This window comes from Poecilia reticulata, linkage group LG15 (genome assembly GCF_000633615.1).
Source record: "Poecilia reticulata strain Guanapo linkage group LG15, Guppy_female_1.0+MT, whole genome shotgun sequence".
NCBI lineage: Eukaryota > Metazoa > Chordata > Actinopteri > Cyprinodontiformes > Poeciliidae > Poecilia > Poecilia reticulata.
In genome coordinates, this window is record NC_024345.1 from 18,031,741 (window position 1) to 18,053,646 (window position 21,906).

General features: G+C 38.2%; 3 protein-coding genes across 4 annotated transcripts in view; 2 read left to right on the plus strand and 1 right to left on the minus strand.

Annotated features, from left to right (window-relative positions):
* Positions 1-1,413: 1,413 nt before the first annotated feature.
* klhl31 (kelch-like family member 31) lies at positions 1,414-5,272 on the minus strand. Its single transcript, XM_008429792.2, has 3 exons — positions 5,169-5,272; positions 2,976-4,176; positions 1,414-2,904 (listed from the first exon to the last, which is right to left on the minus strand). Exons 2-3 carry the CDS (start codon positions 4,142-4,144, stop codon positions 2,172-2,174), a joined length of 1,902 nt encoding a protein of 633 aa, XP_008428014.1. The 5' UTR covers positions 4,145-4,176; positions 5,169-5,272; the 3' UTR covers positions 1,414-2,171.
* Positions 5,273-6,194: 922 nt separating this feature from the next.
* On the plus strand, positions 6,195-13,474 carry eloal (elongin A, like). 2 transcript variants are annotated; one of them, XM_008429794.2, is made up of 11 exons: positions 6,195-6,318; positions 7,715-7,771; positions 7,854-7,966; positions 8,055-8,946; positions 9,038-9,137; positions 9,208-9,375; positions 9,445-9,542; positions 11,300-11,480; positions 12,451-12,565; positions 12,991-13,100; positions 13,248-13,474. In XM_008429794.2, the coding sequence occupies exons 1-11, from the start codon at positions 6,241-6,243 to the stop codon at positions 13,307-13,309; spliced, it is 1,974 nt and encodes a 657-aa protein (XP_008428016.1). In that variant the 5' UTR covers positions 6,195-6,240; the 3' UTR covers positions 13,310-13,474. The 2 variants fall into 2 exon arrangements, with proteins under 2 accessions (XP_008428016.1, XP_008428015.1); XM_008429793.2 differs by having other exon boundaries at positions 6,196-6,318; positions 9,035-9,137.
* Positions 13,475-15,170: 1,696 nt separating this feature from the next.
* lrrc1 (leucine rich repeat containing 1) overlaps positions 15,171-21,906 on the plus strand; it is a 25,837-nt gene continuing 19,101 nt past the window's right edge. The window contains exon 1 of the mRNA XM_008429797.1: positions 15,171-15,812. Coding sequence (XP_008428019.1) covers positions 15,654-15,812 — 159 coding nt within the window. The 5' untranslated portion in view covers positions 15,171-15,653. The remainder of the gene's footprint in view (positions 15,813-21,906) is intronic.

A 21,906-nucleotide genomic window follows, 5' to 3' on the forward strand; every position in this document is an offset into this window, starting at 1 on the left:
TTATTGAACCTCTAAAGTTCTGGGTAAATGAATACTGCAAAAAATTTACAGTAAACATTTTTTTTCCCAATAATCTCGAGCGCAACATGAAATATTTAAAAACAACACAATGGACGCAGTCGAGAAATTGAGGCCCTTGGCATACATGCCGCACCTGTGCAGCCCGTATCACATTTCATCTAAAGTCAAAGATTATGTAAAGCAGCGACATGTTTCCGCTGGCTAGTTTGTAAAAGTTGTTCAATAATGGGAGTGCCTCTTTGTGATCAGTATTGTGCAGCTCATTCATAACTAAGGGCAACTTTTACACACATTCAGATGAAGAGTATAATTGTACAGCCATGACATGCACTGTTATTGTATTCTTCTGAAAGCTTTGAGTCAGTACAAACAGCAGTGGGTGTGCAAGTCATGCTCTGGTTACAAGGCAATATCTAAGCAGGGAAAATGTGCTCTAATGACATAGAACTAATACATCAATGACCACTAAATAAATGTTGCGTTGTAAATAAGTGTTTTTTTTTTTTTGTTGTAACTTTTACCTTATGTTCTTACCTTTTTTCTTCCTGTGTTCTTAAATGATATGAGTTTCTAGTAGCTTGATTAGGATTCTAAATGGCATATTTCAAATTAAAAGTAAAATCCTTAGTCAAATTTAAATTCAAATTCAAACATACTGTGTTAATCTCATAGGAAAATTTAATGTTACAGCAATTTGAACTATACTATTTTCTTCAAAAATTCAAAATAGACGGCTTAGAGCAGAAAGGATCCTCTATTGTGGCTCTGTGTTACACATAATATGATGAAGTATCATACTGAAACACTGTTGTTGTTGGCTTAGAGAAATGACAGTGGTTTTCCATTTTGTTCTTCATTTTGCAGTTTCTCAAAGATCAGAAAAAAATGCAACAACTGCTATCCAAGGGGCAGTGGTTTGATAAAAGTTCAGATTTACCAGAAGTAAATTCCCTTTTAATTCTGTAAGTGTGGGTAAAACAACATAAAAAAATAAAGCAAAACATTTTTTCTCTTTTACAATAATACTGAAGCAGAGGCATTAATTTGTAAATGTGTACATTAACAAGAGAAGAAAACCCTCTAAACTTAATTTGTTTCAGCTGCTCTACAAAAACAAAAGGAGAATCAGTTGATACAAATTTGTTGAAGCAATATTTGACTTTTTTTTTTATAATACTGCAATGGTTTAAAATTAAATACTAAAAGCAAAATATTGATATTTAAATATCCTCATAATATGAAGACCAGCATAACATGCTGGTCATTTTTAAGTTTTTTTGTTTTGCTCTATAATAAGACCTTGGATACCTGGACACCCGCAAAATATAATAAAAAATAGTTGAAAAAATAATTTTACAAAATGTTCCTTTGTGATAAAACACAGTTCGCAGAGAAGATAACAAGTCATCACTTTAATTTAAAAACAATCATAAAACATAAAGACATGAGCAGTCAGGAAATTTATGACCTTAAGGACAAGCTCAGGCTCTGAACTTTGTTGCTGTCTTGGATTTTTCTTTGTATTTTTTAAAATAAATTATTCCCATCAGAACCCATTTATGAACCCAGTCACCTATTTTCAGCACAGAACCTGTTTGAATTATACCAGCAGTGATTAAAACAGAAAATGCATACAGCTTAGGTGTACTGTATGCTGCAACTGAGATGCAGTAGATTCATTGAAGACGCTGAAGCACTGATCACAAGCACCTACTCCTGGTAGGTGTCATCACACTCATTCCTTCTGCAGCTTCTTATTCTATTCAAGTACAGTATGAGAAGATCACAGTAGAAAATTACATTATAACTTTGATCAACATTGTTCTCATGTTTCTTTAAACCTATCATGATTTTAGATGAAATTTGCCTTAGTTTAATTGTAGCGGCTGAAGTAAAAATATTCCAGTTGAATTGGCCCCTTTAAAAATTTGTTATGCGATATTATGTTTTGTATCATTTTAAAATATTATTTTGCATCAAAAAAGCAAAGTGTAGCGGTAATGAAATAGTTTCTAAACATGTGATAAACCTTGCAATTTAGCTAAACTTTAGTTAAATAAAGAAACATGCTGTCCATTTGGTACCAAGAATGCAACAGACAAAGTGGAGATCTGATCGACTGAACTATATAATTTTTGCGCTCTAAACCCTTATATACTGACTGGAGCAGATGAAACTGAACTGGCTCTGGATTCCCGTGTTTTCCTTGTAGGTATGGTGACGACACAGCATGAAATGCCAACTGTAGCTTCTGGCAACTCGTCATCTTCAGTCCACTCATTGAGATCAGGGTTGTAAACCTGGATGCACTTCTTGTACTTCTTCTCACCCTCATTCCAGCCCCCCAGGAGATAGATCTTGTTGTTCAAAATGGAAATGCCAGCAGTGCTAACCCCTGTGTGAAGGGGTGCGCAGTAGCTCCACTGGCCGCTGTGTGGGTTGTAAGATTCAACAACGAGGACATCAACTCTCTCTCCTCGCCCTCCAAGCTGGCTGCCGCCAATAACGTAGGCTCGATCTCCAATAGTAGCAGCACAATGCCACCCTCTGGGAGTGCTCAGACTGCTTTTGTCCTGCCAGGTGTCAGTGGAGGGGTCATAGGCGCACACAGCCCTGGAGTAGGCATTGTTGATGTAGCCTCCTGATACTAGGATCTTACCATCAATAACAGAGCTGGCATGACAGCAGCGTGGCACCTCCATGGCAGCTTTCATCTGCCACTGATTAGAGGAGGGTACATAGCACTCCATGGAGGCCTGGACACCATCAGCATTTCGACCGCCAATAGCAAACAGGAGGCCGTTGAAGGTGTTGAGGCTGAAGTGGGTGCGTCTTTGGATCATGTTGTTCAAGTGAATCCAGGTGTTAAAGCGGGAGTCATACCTAAACAATGACAAGCAATAAGTCACCACAGAAAAGTGACAGAAAGTAAACCCAAATAGAGTAGCTGGTACCTGCAGAAGTTGCTAACAGCATGTTTTGCCTGGTTCCTTGCATCATTCTGGTCCTCACCACCTGCTATGTACAGAAAGCCATCCAGTACTGCCACACACTGGTTAAAACTCTTTGCTGGCATTTCCGTCAACTTATTCCAAACTTTATCTTCATCTCTGTAGAGCACATCTTTGCTGAGAGATTTCTCCGTCAAAGCAGGACGCCCTCCAACTGTGAGAATCACCTTGAGGCCACCGCGTACCTTTGTTCTACGTGACTGGAGGATGTTCTGCTGATATGGGAGGAGATGGTAATTCATGGCATCAACAAGTAACCGGTGGCATTCAGGGTCTTGCATCATCCTAGGAACGCTCTGGACATGATTAACAAGGTCTTGAGCAGAGATTGTTCCAAAGCGGATGAGAGTTAGGAGATCTGCTGCGTACTTTAGCCTTTTCTCGTCAAAGTCCAACCATTTCATGGCAATCTGGAAGGCTGTGACTTCAGAGGGTAGATGCAAGGAATCATCAGAGAGAAATTCACTGATCTGCTCATATGTTAGCTTCAGGAACTGCTCCATTTCAGAAAACTCAATGAAGTTCTCCCGCATGAACTTTTGAGCTGCTTGCTTGGTTTCTTTAAGGTCATAGGCATCGGCAATATTGGCCACATACATGCAGTTCTCTACACTGAGTTCCTGCATGAGGAAATCACTGCACATTTTTACCAGGGTGTTGATCTGAAGCAATCTGGCTGCAGCAATCGTGCTGCCGATACTGTAAAGGGATAAGGTAAGCTTTCCTGAGTAGGCATATGTAATTGCAGTCGCCAGACCAACTGGTGAGAGATCATTCAGGTCAATCTTCTGAAGACTCGAATCCTTCTTCAAGATATTTCTAATGTACTCACTGCAAGAGACCATGACAACCTTGTGGACATCAAATGTTGTTGATTTGGTGGTGACAGTGAGGTCACAGAGGAAGCTTTCTTGTCGCATGTTGTTCAAACCCTCCAGAAGATTTGGTGCGTACACAGAATCTGTAACTTCAGTTGAAATGCAGCTGAAGCCGTTTCCTCCCTCAATCAGAGCGTTTAGTCCATTAATCTTGTTAATGGGACTGTTTTCCACCATAATGTCATTTATGTCTCCTTTGCTCTTCTTGGTCGTCTTGTTCTTTTTGGGTGCCATGGTTGTAGCAGTGGAACGCAACCCGTATCCTTCTGAAAAAGTGGACACATGTCAGAGTTTACCAGAAAATCATTTCAGAGATTAAGAAAAATGCAGAAATCATTCTATGATTCAGCAAATGAGGTGTAACAAATGCATCCTACTTAAGTGTACTCTAATCAACATTGCGATTGCAGGCATTAAGTACACATTTCTGACAAGCTAAACGTAATAGAAGAACCATTACTCTGTGGCAGAACCCTCAGGGTCAAAACATTTACTCTTAAAGACACCAAAGTCATGAGTGAAGTTTCACCTGGGCCTGAAACCTCTTGTGATGTTTTAAAACAACAGTCAAAAGAAACCTTAGTAGATATTGACCCAATCTCAGTGGCAATACAAACAATTATTTCTTAGTATCAGACAGTCTATGCTTTGAATTGTAGGAGCTATTTCAGGTGGCAAGGAACCTACATAACCAATATTAGGCTGGTAGTGGTTGTTAATTTTTTGAACTGTTTACTTTACACTAATCTTTCCTTTCAAAACTCTGTATTTCTTATTTATTTTTCTAAAAATTGAAATGAATTTTGATAAAACCATTCCTTGACAGCTTAACATGAGTGCAACCAGTTTATTCTGCAAAGCAGGAGTATTTCAACATGCCCCCCATGCATCTGTCGCAGTTTATCAGTAGCAAGTCCAGGAATAGCATTGCTGGGTGGCTCTCTCATGACCCTCCTTTTATAGTCTTTAGGACTTGAGCAGCAGGCCTCCCTCGTGTCCTCTGGCAATTCAAATTGAAACTAAAAACACTCTGTTGTATCCTTTTACTCGTCATAAACATTTTAGATTATCCTAAATAAGTCTGCACCCTCCACGTGGGAATAAAATCTCTTCACGGCATCGCATACTCAGTTGACTTAATGCTTGTAGTATTTCTGTACAGAGCTCTATAAAATATATTTAGCAATAAAACACTCCCTTTTCTCAGCTGCATTTTCAATGTCATTATCATGATAAAGTCTTGTGAAGCTCAACTTACCTGAGAATGGAATTGAGGCCAAAGAAGAAGGAACCTGTGCCTCCAGTTACTGGAGCAGGAGAAAGAGAGACCAGTTTTCACCTCCACAGAAAGACATGGGGTAAACTCCTCCTCCATAGAACTGAGTGCCAATCAACAACTGTATGGCAGCAAGCAGGGACCAGAGATTCTCCTCAACAAATAATTCCCCACGGTAGTCTCCATTTATTATGAATTTATTATTTATTATTTATGTGAAACCAGACAGGAAAGTTAAATCACTGGGTGACAACAATCACCACCATTCTGTAATCTGTGAAGGCACCTATTCCATCACTCCCTTCTTCTGCCTTGGGGCAGGTGCTGTGAATTTCTTCAGGAACAAAGGATATAAAATATTATTCTCTCTACAATAACCATCTTGAACAAAAAAGTAGCCCGCAATATGACTTTGAAAACAATTTTGATTTGGCGAACTTGTCCTTCATAGAATTCTGTCTTCAGATAGGAAGAACAATTTTCACCCAACATCAGTGTCTTACCTCACATTTGACAGGATATTCTAAATCTACAAGGAGTCACAGATTCCTAGAAGCCTAAACACCTAAATCTTGTGGAAAGACTTTTCTAAAGAATTGAAGCTTTGGTGGTCGCAAAGTGTTGACCGACTTCATATTCAATACTTAATCTTGTGAATTAACAATTTATTGTTTTTAAATTTAGAGTTATAATTAATTTAACCTTTAAGTTAATTTAATGTATAGATAATAGATAATCATTGTTTTAGTCCCTGCTGTTGTTCACGTGACCCCTTTAGTATTTTTTCTAGAGTTAAATAATAATAATAATAATAATAATAATAATAATAATAATAATAATAATAATAATAATAATAATAATAATAATAATAATAAAAACAGAAGAAAATACAAGAACTTCTTCTCACAACACCATTAAACAATACAAATGTTATTTGATCTAATTTATTATCTCGAGTAGGGGTAGCGTTTTCTCGGTCCCGCCCATTATATTACTGTAATCAATGGGCGCGCGCTGCCCGGTGTGCGCAAGCGGCTGCACGTGAACCGTCGTGATGGCCAGAAGCTCAGATGTGGTGAAGAGAATCATGCGGTTCAAACTTCAGCTGTCAGACAAAGCAGAACCTACAACGGTAGATTTGATTTCTTTATTTATTTAAGTCCGCACATAAAACCAACAAAGTAGGGAAAAAAAGTTTACATTTAGATTTTTCTTTTATAGCAGCCGATACAACCCTCTATTTAAGACCTCCAATTATCCTAATACACTAGAAAAGTTCCCAACCACTCGATTTAATCTCATAATGTTTGCCGTATTTAAGATATATTTAAATTTAAAAACATAAATTAGTACCTAGTATATTCCAAGAAAGTGTGTCTTCTTTAAGGCTAACGTGGTAGAAGCTGAGAACATGCTCAAGTCTTAAAACGTATAGATGTAAGAGTCCGTCCTGTTTATGTGGGAAAACCTCAGGCTAAAACTGGCATCTCACCCATCTGCTCAACTTATTGCTGTTGTCCGTCATTAGAGAAGGTGGGGGCGCTGTGCAGGCAGTTGTAACGCTGCATTTAAATATTGGACGAATTTTCACTGAAAGCACTTTAAATGCAGACATGAAATGGAAATTGCATCAGTTTTTAAAGACATGAAGCCAGTAACCATTTATAGATTAGGGAGTGAGATTGGTGGGTGTGAGTATCCATACATAGATCTGCTCTAAATGCACAGTCAGCGGCTGTGTTGACCCCAACCCAGCACTGCCTTATTTGGTGCTTCAACTGTTAGTTTCAGTGCATTCATCTATCTATTGGCCGGCTTATTCATAAAATACATTTTATAGCCTACAATAATTGTATATTTCTCACCAGAAATGTGAAGGGGGAAAAAAAGTAGTAGTTTGATTTCTGTTTTCAAAATGAGAGATATAAAAATTAAACAGACACTTTTTCCTCTTGTAAAGTCATCAGCTGCCCATTTTCTACTCAATAAAGTAGAAAAATTGAAATACAACATAAGATGAACACACTTCTAAAATTCTGGTGAGTCTAGAAAAAAATACAAGAGTCATTCTACCGAATGGGTTCCATGATTCCTTATAAACATAAATTATATTTACAAATGTGCATGAAAATTATATGTAAAAAAAAATTAACAAAAATGTCCCACAGGTGATCTATTTGCAAACATTTGTGAGATTAAAGAAAAACAATAACTTTTTAATTTTAGTTTGACTTAATTTTCTTTTTTTAAGTAATAAAAACCAAATAAATTGCCCTTTTTCTTATATGTTGAGATCCTTTCACACCTCAGGTGTCGGTAAAGTATTTGCTACGCCTCTCAATGTCACTGCTCATAAATGATTGAATTGCTCACAAATACAAATGTGCAAATAACTACATGAAAAAGGAAATGGGATTGTTTCATTCTGCACTTTCATTTTAAAATGACTTTCCTTACTGATTTTTCTTATAGTACAGCAACTTTCAAAAACATAAACTCACCCAATATGTCTCCTATTCTTCTTTCAGGTTCTAAAGATTTTGCAGAAATTAAAGGATCTGGATATCACACTAGATATTCTTTCTGTAAGTGTGTATGCTATAGAACAAGTACAGATATTTTAAAAATTTTACTGTATGCTCTAATGAGTTTTGAAATTCACAATAGGAAACTGGAATTGGCAAAACGGTTAACTCCCTGCGAAGACACAAACAAGTGGGAGAATTTGCCAAGTTGCTAGTTAAAGGCTGGAAAAAAATGATTCCAAAGGAATCCACAAGGTAATTTATTAAATTTTTGATTGTAAAATTTGCTTGAATATTCCTGAATTAATTTTTTATCCCAATCTTAAATCGTCACTTTATGCAGCCATGGTGATGATCCAGCATGGTTGGATAGCATTTCTGTTAAAAACAAAGAGGATGACCAAAGCTGTTCTGATAATGGGAGTCCACAGAATGACAATAACAATAACTGCCCTACATCTAATCATGAGGATCAAGATACTTCAGATGAACAGGCCCACAAAATGCTGAGTAAAAAAGAAGAGTTTGAAGAGCAGAAAAGAAAACTCAGTGTGGACAAGAATGTTAAAAAGCGTCAAGAAGAAAGCAAGACACAACTTTGGAAGGACATTTCAAAAAGCAGAGCTGAAATACAAGAGGACAAGATGGACGACAATGTTGCCTCCAAGATGAGGAAACAAAACAGTAATAACGCGCATGGAAACAAATCCTTTGAGGGTTCTTATAAAAAATCCAAATCTGAGTCTAGGGAAAAGTTGAATGGAACCTCTGAGAGAGAACGAGAATCAAACACAAAGTCAAAGCCATCAAAAGAATTGATGAAAAACAGAGAGACCTTTTCATCCAATGACAAGTACTCAAAAACATTAAAATTGGCCAAAGAGGACAAACCTCTGGAGATGTCGAGGAGCTCAGAGACTCGAAACAGAAAAAGAAAAAAAACAGACTATGAAAAGCATGACAATCTAAAACCCCATCCAGATCCTGATAGTGAGAAATATTCAAAACACAAAAAAGCCAAAATGGGGCACCAAGATGCAGAGATTAATGGTAATGAGGAGAAACCCTCCATGTCTTTTGAGTCTTACTTGAACTATGACGTGAATGTGGAGAAGAAGAAAGAACATTCAGGAGTGAAGAAAGCTCCGAAAATGGTCAAGACTTCGTCAAAAGAACCAACATCAAAGCATCCAGGGACCAAGCCTCTGAAATCATCTACTTCTTTTCCAGAACAGGTATACCTAATATTTAAAACTTTGTGTAAACTGGATGCCATAGTTTTTTTTGTTGTTTTTTTTGTAACAATTCTTAAAAATATGCCAGAAGACACAGAAATCTTTAATGCATTTGATGGATGTCCCATTACCCGTCGCTCTCCCAGAACTGGAAAAATCTTCACACAATGACTACTACTTCGAAAAAAAAGGTAATACTTGTTAGAAATTACATCTGTAATCTCTCTTTTAGTTGTTCTTGATATATTTTCTTTATTGAAGTTGATAAGGAGCCGGATTCTTGTGATGTTTCGGAGGAGTCTGTAGTGTTCACTGGTCAGCGACTGAATAAGAAGATGCAAGTGTACTCTGGTGCCAAAACCCTTTTCCTCCCGACTATGATGAGCTTGTTTCAACAGTGTATACGCACACTCCAGAACAACCTCAACTGTGAGTAGTGTCTGAAAGCTTTTGCAAGGTATTTGGATTTTATATTTAGAAGCATGCATCTCTTTTCAGTGCTCTACGAGACCGGTGGAGTCCCATTTGAACTTCTTGAACCAGTACTGGAGCGGTGTACACCAGAGCAGCTGCTGCGAATAGAGGAATATAACCCAGTAAGAAGATAATCAATATCTTGATTAGTACCAGGACAATGTTTAAAATGAGAGTGATGGGCAGCTGATGACTTCCAGCAAGCTTGTGGACGTATTATAGTGACACAGCTCTCATATTTAAAACTTTGTGTCTTTGTGCTTACATTGAGCTGAAGAAATTTACCCAATAATTTTCTTGACCTCTCTTAGTGTAACTCTTAAGCTACATAACTAAAGCTATAGTATGTTTTATTATTTTGAGACAAAACAGAAATATATTTGAACCAGCTGATGTCCTGTTTGCTGTTCAACAAAGAGCCCCGTCTGCCGTCCTTCCTACTTCTAGTCCTGTGCTGGGGTAGATCACTTCCCCAACTAAGAAAAAAACTTTAAAGTTCTGTCAGACATACGGTGGCTACATGTGGGCAAATTCTGTGCTTCCTTGTCACAAACAGGTTTGTAGAAATAATAATCGTACCCATTTTTTCCCCCACAATTAGTAAAAATAGTGTCCTTGGTGTTTTATGGTGATTGAGTCACTGTCTTGTACAGGACAGGACCGACCACCTCAGTGTGCACAGCGATCAAACTACTACTGTTGAAATTGCTGCAGCTGTTCAGAGTACGATATTGATGGAAAGGTTTTGCTGCCTAAAATTTATATCTGTGTAAGAGCCTTACATTTGTTGATCTTCCTAGCACTCCAGACTTACATCTTTTTAATACTATCAAGCTTGATGTAAAATTTCAGAGTGGTTCAACTCCTGAGTTACCTCTTGCAATTATAAAAATATACAACTCCAATGTTTAACTTCACTTAGAAAAGTACATTGACATTGTATTTTTTCACTAATAGTTTTAAGAGCACACCAGATATCAACTGATTGAAGGCTCTGAATTAAATCCCTCTTAAGGATAATGTAATGGCGTTAGACAGCCACTAAGTGTCGTACTTGAGCAGCATAAATCCGGCCAACAGAACGGGGGAAAGTAAATCTGAAGTAGCTCACAGATCGAACTATCCAAATTCAAACAGATCAGTCTGAAGTCTGGTATGATTATTGTTATTGTAGAAATATTAAGAATACATGATTTAGGTGCAGTAGGACTCAGAACTTGGATTACCTCAATAAACTTACTTGCATAAACCAAAAGCTTTGTTGCAGATTAATTTTCCATTAATCAATTATTAGAGATTATTTTACTGGCTCCCATGAGCACAACATTCAGGGGCGTGTTGAATTTAATCAAAGCTTAGTTCCACACTTTCCTTTGCACACTAGTATTGTACATTCCATTATACTGCCTACATGTTATACTCTTATAAGTCTCTCTGTAGATGAACAATATGTCTGTCTGTAGATGAGCAATATCTACATACCATTTGTCATGTTTGTCAAGATGCTTAGCCTACTGGATCATTGCTTTTTCTGAGATAATCATTCTATCTACCATCACAAAACCTGCATTCATTCTTGAACTGCTTTCTTATGTGAGAAACAATTTAACGTTAAAGTTGCAAATCACTTTCCCATATATGGGAAAGTATACTGCAGTTGGGGAAGTGATCTACCCCAGCACAGGACTAGAAGTTGGAAGGACGGCAGACGGGGCTCTTCGTTGAACAGCAAACAGTATACTGCACATGTTTGCAAGCAATTCTCATTTTGGTTGTTTAATTTATCTTAAAATTTTTTTGTTCAAGTTATATACTCACTATATGCACCGTTTTGGAATGCTTGAATGATTATGAGTTGACTTTATCCTTCTTCCAACAGATATACATCGGAGTGACAGACCACTTATGGGGAAAACACTGCCAGAGGGATTTCAAAGACTGCAAACTTCAGGAATATGAGTCATGGAAAGAGATGTATATCAGACTGTCTGAGGAGAGGGAGAGGAAGCTCAAAAGACTGACAAAAACGATCGTCTCGGCACAATCTCAGAAGCCGAAGGGTGGGTTCTCTGCTCTGAAAACAGCTCTTTGCTTTCTTAAAGGACGAGTTTAATGTAATGACTGCACAATTTTAGAACGAGATATGCATTTGGTGCAGGACTCTGGATTTATCTTTCAAACAGATAATTTTCCTCATTTTTGAGAAAATCAAAATCTACACAATCTCTGGGAATCTAGCAAGATCCTGAGCACGGCTAAAGTAGTAAAAAGCTCTTCAGGTTGTCTTTGATGTTTGACAAAAACTGAATCAGAAAAAAATGTGAGATTATGATCAATCTGACTGTTCTTGTTGGCAAGATGAACTTGCGCCCTCATCTAGTCTTGTGATATTCCTAGTTTTAAAACCTTAATATTTCTCTCACTTTAGATGTAAGCAGGCTTGGATGAGTCAGTTTTCTTGAAACCATTTCCTAAAACACATCTGCCTTACTTGAATGGCATGACATGTTCGCTCACATTTTAAATGATTCCTAAGAGTGAGTAATGGCCCTCTGTGTCGAGACATTTTACAGCCAAGAAAACCGGGAAGACGTGGATTACGATCCTCGACAGTCTGAAGTGAACTATATAATAAAGTTATTGTGCTATGTTTATTTAATGGGAAGTTTTGGACACCAGACATGGTTAAAAACAGTCATGTCTTAAGAGGGTATATTTGACCAATTGACTTAACTTTTTTTAATATCTAGGTGAAATTATACTACTACAATTAAACAATAAAAAAAGTTTTTATTCAACATCTACATGGCAAAACACAAATACAAACCAGACCACTTTAGTAGTGGCATTTGTTTGAGAAAGACAATCACAAGACTATAAATAAAAACTCACACTAAATTATTGGTCGTATCAAGTAAAAAAAAAATTTAAAGAGCTAAACATAACATAATTAAATTGCTATTTTAGATGTTATTTTTAATGGCTAATAAAGGCCTTCCAGTCACCATGCCCTGTTTTTGCCCCTTTTAGGACGGCAGGTGAAGATGGCATTTATTCACACCGTTGCCAAGCCGCCAAGAGATGTGCGAATTCAGCAGGAAATTCATGGAACTGCTGTGCAGCAGCCTCATCAGCTCAAGTGCAGGTGGATGCCACCAACATACTGAAATTTTAGGCCGTTTCTCAGTTGCTTGTTTGGAATTATTCTGGATGTTGCTTGTCATGTCTTTGTGTCTTATAGACTTTATAACTTTCTGATGCAGCATTGTGCATGCTCTTATCTTTGATAAAACATGTATCTGGCTCTTCCACATAAAAGCACAAAGTGATCACTAGACAACAGCAGCCTGTAAGGGTCAGACTTGTGTGATAACGGTGAAGGAAATGCTTTTTGAATTATGCTAAACAAACAAGAACTGGGAGTGTGTGCCAGACAAATGGGTTTCTTCTGCTTGGAGGCAGCTTTAGGGCTTTTGTTGTTTAGTACTGCTTTAATCACTGCTCTTATTTTCTTTTTAAATATTCATATGAATCATCTAAACCTATATATATTTTTTTGCATGTTTACAGTAATAAACATCAGGAAAACCCAATGAGGTCCAGCTGCAATGAGCCCTACAGGTCTAGCAGCACCAGCGGCTCTGGCGGAAGCAACAACCAAGATCCTCGCAAAAAAATAAGTGAGCTGAGTGTTTGTGACTTGACAGCAATTTCTCAGATAAATGTTGCTACTTTTTTTTCTGCAGTCAAATTAGAAAATGTAGTAGATGAGCATAATACTAAATGTCAAATTCCTGCTCTGTAATCCATTTTTGTTGTTTTCACAGAAGTTGCTCCAATGATGGCAAAATCCTTAAAGGCGTTTAGGAAACAGTTGGGACGGAGATGAACTCTAAGATGTTTCTATTTACAGGTTGCATATGAAGAATTATGTACATTATCATTAACTTCAAATTATATTGTGTGTCTTTACTGTGATATACTGAAATTAAGGCTATTCCCATCCTTTTCTGCTTGATCTCAATTAAATAAAACTGAGAATGAACTCTGCAAATTGAACCAGTTTAATATTTTGTCTTTAATGGGGGTGCCACATGGCTCAGTGTAACAGATGTACCTAGAGGCTGCAGTTCTCAACGCAGTTGTTTAATTCCTGACCGTGGACCATTTGCTGCCCTTATTCTTTCTTCCCTTCTATCTTCCCTACTTCCTTTCTGTCTACTGTTAAATAAAGGTCACCAGTACTACAAAAACCTTTTAAGTCTTGAATGCTTCAATCTAAAACCGCTAACTGGGATGTGGCTCCCCCTAGAGGATTTATTTCTCTCAAAATTTTTAAGCTGGAAAACAGTTTTTTTTCCTAAAGTCAGACGTTTTAGTGAATTATCAGTTGTAGATATGTCGCACTTCTACTCAGTAGCAACTTGAACAATAGCAAAAATGTCCTTATGAATTGCAATGACTTGTCATTTGTAGGAGGTCTGTTTGTGTGTGGGCCACAAAATGCTTCATCTTTTTTCTGCATGAACACACATTTGAACAATTGGGAGTATTTGCATATTTTCAGTGGAACACATTTTAGTTACTTGTGATGAAACAAACCCATTGCACCTCACATAAACATGACCTGTGATTTGCACTAAATTATGTAAACTCTAGAGTTTAATACGGTTTGATGGAACTAAGGTCAACTTTCGACCTGGAAAGAAGGAAGAAATTACGGATAAAAAAACAGGGTGGATTTTCATCAGCATATATCCAGATCTGTTAGTCAGTAGGAATGATTTTAGCATGATTTATTTGTGAAGGTACTTTGTCAGAGGATGGTTTCTGAGGAAACTCAAAATGGCTTCCTCAAAAACTTTTGAGGAAACTGATGCACATGTAATCACCTTTTTCCAAAGTGGTAAAAGTAAGCAGTTACCAGAAAAATGTGATTTTGACACAATGCATTTTTTATGTACAGTCCATGTACATGATCACTTGTAGACATTTCTTTTAAAAGTTTATTTTTATCTAAATGCTGAGCTATAAATTAATAAAAGGAACCTCAGCTCAAAGAAAACAAGATAGTTGAGAACTATTTAAACAAATGGCTTAAGCGAGGTCTTCTGTTGAAACAAAACTTGGTCAAACTTTAAATTTAATTTCGATACAAGTTACTAGAAATTTGTTGCAACGTGTCTCCCCTTTTCAAAAATGCTATTTTAAACTTGTCAAACTCTTGCCCTTTTCAATTTCCAGACAACACCAACTGGGAACAAGTTGTGCTTTTTGCAGGACTAGCTGCTCATGACTAAAAACAAATGACATGAAGCAATGAAAGGCATTTTAAACATGAATATGATAAGATCTATGGAGGACAACAAGCACAATAAGAGTTACGGAAGACATTTTGAACAAAATTAAAATATTTTTGAAATTAAATATCCATATAAGCAACCAAATTACAGGGACGAAAATTTAAAGACTGATGTAATAATAACTTCATAGTTATTTTCATACCACTCGTGTGGTGGGGGACTAAACTCAATATCAGAAATGTTCAATTAGCAAATATTTAGAAAGTAATTTAAAAACTCCAATATCCCCTACAGAGAAGAAAACAGCATATCACAGTAAATTTGGATTCATAATTTGTTTAGGCTGCCTGTGTGCACTCTGAGTTTATGGGCCATCATGGCGGCCCTATGCGGGACGGGACTATCCAGAGGAGGGACCGGAGGGAGGAGCAGCTTGGAGCGATGACGCAGGATAGGAATGAGGGAGTGAATGTTCCGGGTCAGAAACTGGACGGGAGAGGAAATTAACTCCGGGACAAAACGGAAAAAAAAATAAAAATAAAACAACATACCTACAGAATGCCACCCTCTGCTACGCAGAGATGTAACCCGTTGTTTTTACTCCGAAACTAGTATTTTTTTTGGCGGCGAAGGTCGAGAAGAAGAAAACACAGGTGCCAAACTACGAACTACAAAGTGAACCAACGACGGAGAGCGGATTCTCCTGTTCGTCGCGACCTGCCGAACGCCAGCTCGGTAGCCACTCGTTCACACCCGGAGTTTCAGTGTTTACTTCGCGGCGAGTTTCGCCTTCGCTTGTGCTCTGGTTGGTGAATCGAGTTTGAGGACTGTCCCGCCGTAGCAAACTGTTGCATCCCCCCTTTTCCTCCCCACAGTTTGTTTATCGCACGGATACGGGATTTATCTCCCTCTCCTTTCCTCCCCGCCGTGATGTTTCACTGCATCCCCCTGTGGCGGTGCAACCGTCACGTCGAAACGATCGATAAACGCCACTGCACTCTGAATTATGTTCCCGACGAGATTTATCGCTACGCCCGGAGTTTGGAGGAGCTGATGCTGGATGCCAACCAACTCCGAGACTTACCCAAGGTAAGCAGAAAGCGACTTCCGCTCGTCCATTTAAATGGCAAGTTCAGATGTATGGTAGAAAAAAAAAAATGGCGTGTTTCTATTGATTAGAAATGTGTCCCAATGGTTCAGAGAACCGTACCGACAGAGCAGGCAGGGCATCCCGTGAGACAGCGGTGGGACACAGGGACAATAATTACGCAAGATCAGCAAGGCAGAGAGGTGGAAACAACTTTTCTTCTAAGCTACCTCCACCCATCACAGGTTAACTGAAAGTATGAGACAGAAAGAGATAAACATTTTTATGAGAGTTCCAGATGTTTCATCCCGACGGCAGATCTCTGACTTTATGTCTAATAAATGTCAAGAGCTCTTGACCTGTTGTGTTTAAGTTATTATCTTAAAAGAGGTTTATGATACAAAGCCATGGCTGAATGCAGAAAGCAGTGTTTAACTTCCTGAACAAAAAAAAAAACAACTAAAACTGATAAATAAGTCTCCATATAGGACACGATGACTGTCATTGCCGTTTGTAAGCTTGAGGTTATTCTCTTTGCACTATTTCTCTTAAAGATTAACACCAGTATTTTAATATATTCGTCAAGATTGTGGATTTTAGAGAAACCATGGTGCAAATTAAACATGCTAGCTAGAGGAACCACTTCTGGTTTCAGTAATCACCAAACTGTTCCTACAATTTAACGTCCTTCTAAAGGAATGCCACACAACCACTCCAATGCCTTCTGTGTTTGTTTGAACCATCCGGTAACGCAGCCCCTTCCTGTTCACTGCCAGTCAGCTGGCTGAAAGAAGGTTACAATGGGTTTGTCCCTGCCTTACAAAATAAGTATTAGTAACATGAGTAATGCATTTGCTATGATATATGTGACCATAAAAAAACAGACGTCCATGCAGTAGAAACTGAATTTGTGTCACTCATCTTCTTTATTAAGGTAATGCTGTATTAAAGCTAGAGTTGAGAGGTTATTAGTAACTGTATCTGGCAAAATACTGACTGCAGCCTATCCTGTACTTAATTCTAAAATCAATGAATAAAAAAAGAAAATGTGCATACAGCAATTCATTCCTGTATGTTTGTTTTACACTGCTACTGTAAGGCCATGCTAATTTTACTCAAGGTTATTTTACTGTAAGAATCTTATACCACCAGCCCACGTCTGGTTTATATTTAACCATGCACATGGGATTGATATGACAAGGTATCTTTTCACAAATGTCATGAGATGTGACTAATGGGTATGGATAAAAAAAAAAGGAAATTACTTAACATATTTTGAGAGTACATCTGTTTTTGATGCCCACGTGAATCATTTTATCTAACTCTGAAATATGAAACTGCCTTTTCTGCATGTTTTTTTCTTATAGGTATTTGTGTCATCGGCACCTGAGCATGAACATGTGCTAATATGGTGGCAGAGTCATGTTAATTTAATTGTCTGTAGTCAGATTATTCTTTTGTGAAATGACTTTTTCTACTTATTTTGATTTGGCAAGTGTTATTTTTGATTCCTGCAAACAAGTCTTTTACATTGATGTGACATTATTATTGATTTTTTTTATGATCTCGCATTGACCTGTGGACTGCTATAAATTAGGACCTTTGATTAAGCCAAATCATTGCTGAGGGACTATCTGTTGTAGACATTTACTGGACCCACCACACAATCACATTTCCTTACTATAGAGTGTGAGGAAATTATAATCAGCAGCAAGTATGAAATATCTTGCTGAGGTGGGAATGAGAGGATGCTTTGTCATATTGCCAAAAAGTTGGATATGTGAAGACCAAAACTGCTGAAATACAAACTAGCAAAGGATGTAAAATTAGAACTGTCCCTATAAGGTTGAATCTTATTTCCATTTTTACTTTAATTTAGTGAAATAATGCTTCAATAAAAACTTTTTTTTTTCTCACTACCATAAAACTGGGATGGTTATTATTGTCTCCAGGCACAGGCTTTCCAGATTACATAAAGATAGAAGTTCTCAGTCACAGGGATTCTATTTTAGCTTTGCAGAAACCACAAAGAAGGACTGTTGACGAGCAGCGAGAGACATTTTTGAAAACTTGGGTTACACAAGTCTGCTCTTATATGCATCGGGGTTTTAAAAAAGTCTTCATGTCAGTGTTTGTAATCTAAAATGCCCAGTTTCTGTTGGTTTTCCTACCTTCTTATTTCTTGTGTTGCTGCGTTTGCCTTCTTAAACTTACCCAGGAAACTTTTAGTCGTAGAAAACATCGTCTGCTCAGCTCCTTGCGATTGATGTCTCACTGTACTGTCAAAAGGCAAAGGAGTATGGTTACTAATTTATTGGATTCACAGCTGTTCCAGACAAGTGGGCGAAGTATGAAATGAGGCTTTAGCCCCCTTGAGAAACTCTCCTGAGCTCATAACTGCAGGCATTGTGTGTCAGGTGGGAAGCTTAGCTGGATTGAAGAACTATTTTGTCTTTGCAGCATTTTTTTCCTGCGTTGACACGTGTGAGGCATGATCACTTAGTCCTGGTAGCATTATTAACTTCGTGTACAGAAACCTCTTCCCGCCCGTGGCACATTTCTAGCTTTCTTTGCTGAGGAACAGGTATCTGGACAGAAACAGAACCAAACTGCCGGCATTATGTGTTTGGTTTTCACTGCCTCAATCAAGCTGTTGATTGTGTTGTGTTGGCTTTCTAATGAAGTCTTGGTAAAACGAGGACATGAGTAGTCACAATTAAAGTTTGTAAAACCATAAACCAACACACAGGGAAGAATAAGACTAGATGCTTGGTAGAGGGAAGCAGTTTTTTCCCATTTGTGCTCAAAGGTTTGTGTTTAGCAGGTGCACTGTTATTGCGACAGGACTCATCATCATGACTGCGAAACAGTTTAGTCACTTTGGGACTCAGTTTTCAAATATTCAAAGCGTCTTCTGATAATGGAGCTCAATTATTTCCATGTCAACACGATAAGATTTTATTGTGCTCCTTGGAATGTAAATTGAGTCTGAAGTGCTTGCTGACCGAACCCTTGCGGATGAACCTCAGGGCTCACTCTGCTCCTTCACCATGTTTTACTCAGAGGTTTTTCACTAGACATGCCACTAACTTAATCATTGTATCAGCAGTGATGCAAGGGAACCAGGACATGTCAACATGTTCCCAGTCAATCATTCGCACCAGCAGGCGGATAAAAACATGCACCGGGAGTTTGAATGGGAAGAAAGGCGTGTTTGCAATAAAACAAGACAAGACAAGCTCAACTGGAGCGAATAGCTTCAATAGTTTTGAAAAGAGCAGGTTGGGGAGATAGACCAATGGGTTTATAATGTCCAGTTGGTCTGCTTTTATAAATTCTTACAATATGTTTATTGAAGACGTTGAGCAGCTTGGCAAACATTAACTTGTTTCTCTAAAGTTATTCTTGCAGAATGTGAACGGTGTGCTTGTATGGGTTTGCAAGCAGCACTTTAATTTAAACGAAAAGGCCGACATTCGAGACTGGTTGGTTGCTGAGAGGCTCTTGCCAGTTTACCCAGTTTAAAAATGAATGCAGTTTCCACCTTTCCCAGCAAAGGTGAAGCTGTAAGGAGGTATTATTATCTCAGCTGCAAAGCTTTCAATGCTTCAAATGTTAAAACGGTAAAATAAAGTGATCAGTAGTTTCTTTATGCATTTTCCACCCCGAAATCCACAATTTTTTAGTGATTTTGGCTAAATGTAAGAAGAATTTGGACTTTTATGCCTCGTTTCCACAAGTCGTTTCGGTACGCTGCTTTGTCTGTTTCCAGGGTAAAAACCCACACAAGCGACCCGTACAGCACTGTTCCAGGGCCGTCTCCATAGTACAGTGAAACAATAATGTTATAGTGAAGCTAATCATACAATATAAAAGATTATTGTAGAATAGTTTAATGACTGACTGACTTTTTTTACGTCATCATGACTGACAACCCTCTCTAGAAGTTACACGTGAAGCATCACATGTAACTTATAAGTAACAATTCCTCTAATAGATCAAATATATTATTGACATCAAGACTGCTGATGCAAAGGAAATGTTAAAATTAAGCCTTTTATCCCAGAGCTGTATCAGTCAGACTTTTGCTGGCCGACAACAGTTTGTGCTTTTAGTTTTGGTCTGACCTGCCGATTTGTAAAGTGCATCAGTTCCTCCTGAAGCACAACACTTCAGCAACATGGTTCTGCTACCATTACACTTCACAGGTGCACTGGTGTTCTCATTGTTGCAAACTTTCCCCATTTTTGTCTAAGTGACATAGCCAAACACGTAAGTTTTAGTTTCATCAGGCTACAAGACATGCCTCCAAAATGAAGGCATGTATCTCAGTGCATTTGAAACTGTAATCCGCCTTGCACGTAACTGATTGTGCAGATAAATAGGATATCTTCAGACATCTGGGATCCAGGGTGAACCAGACCTGTGGAGGTCCCCATTCTGATCCTGGTATCTTGACGAATAGAAATAGTTTTGGTAATCTTCACTGTCAGACAGCAAGGAAAAAAGGCTTGTGTCTTTTTATTCAGTGCAAGTAGATATCTGGCTGCTGCAGAGCGTTGTGAAATGAGCTGTAGTGCATCTTCATTTGAAGCCTTTTGAATATTTGCACACAGGGGTGGGGAGATTAGAGTAGAACAGCATTGGATTTTTCAACAGGAAGCTGAGGGGTGTATGAAGTGGCAAAGGAAGAGCTGCTGCGAGTGCCGGTGGTCAAACTGGCAGACTAACTCTCATGTGATTGCTGGAAAAAGCGCTGTAAAAGGTGGTGCAAGAGTCTGACCAATTCCTGGGACTGTTTTAACTCGAGCTGCGATATCTAACACTGAGTGCACTCTGAATCTGTGTAATATTACAGGGAAATCAGTGTTTGACTGACAAAATATCAAACTATGAGGTCTCTTAGTTTGAACATTTGCCTCTGGTGTTGTGGCTTGGAGGTCAACTTAGATTTTTAGTCACCAAAAGAAAAAAAAGGCCCAGTGTTTATTGAAATTTGTCTGCTGCTCACGCTCTCCAGAAACATGCATGAGGGTGAAACTGGTGATTCAGATGCTGTCTGTAGATTTCAGAAATAGCTGTGTTTTCTTGACCGGACCTGCTTTTGTTTTTCTTTGTCGTTCACGGTGGTTGTTTTGGGGCGGGGTGCTGATGACACTTAACGGGAAGAACAGGTTTGCAGGCTGGCCTCTGAGCAGAAATCGTAAAGACTGGCGCTGTTTTGAAGCCAGCAGCTGATAAGACCAGAGACGCCGATCAAGCACACCTCTTTGTTGCTTCGATTATTGTTTTCACCGTCAGAGAAAAAGATGCCGTTTCTTTTTCTGAACCTGACTTTTTTCTGTAGTTTCTGGTTTTGGTTTCATTTGATCTGATCTCGCTCAGTGGAAAGGAAAGGTTTTCAACGAAGAACAAGAAACAAACTCGAGCACTTCCCTTGTGGTTATTAAATCAGTTTAAACAGACCTGAAAGTGAAAATAATTATTGGAATCTAAATGCTAATCAAACATGGCACACAGGTTTGTTTGCAGGATGAAATGATGGATTAGGGGCTTTTCAAACTGTCTTAAGATGTTGGAATGTGTTTTGCTCCAGGGTGAAGTTTGACTTTTGGACTCTGGCTTTGTTTATTTTGCACATATTATTTCTGTATCTGAATATCGTTCAGTTATTATTATTTTGTTATCATTTTGCCAAACAAATGCCAAACAACTTGATATTAGTTTGTAAATTAGTCATGCTATCTGCTGTGGTAGAGCCTGCCTTAACAGACATACCACTCGCAGCTTGCCCATTGTAACTTTTAACCTCTGTTATGTTATTCAGTATTCTCTCCACGGCTCAACTAGAAAATATGTCCTAAATTTTATAAGTTAAAAATAAAGGTGGGATTTTTTTAAGCATGCAGCAACCTGTGGAGTAAGAGCTGCATTTGTTTTTTGCTTTGCTCCAAACGACTGGAGAAAGCCCTGGTCATTCCAGCGCTTCCTCTGGTATCTCATTAAAGCCTGGAAGAACAGAAAATGTTGCAGTTTTTTTAAAATCTGCAACTTTTTAAAATCTCGGTCTACCTTGATACCAGTAACCATATATAT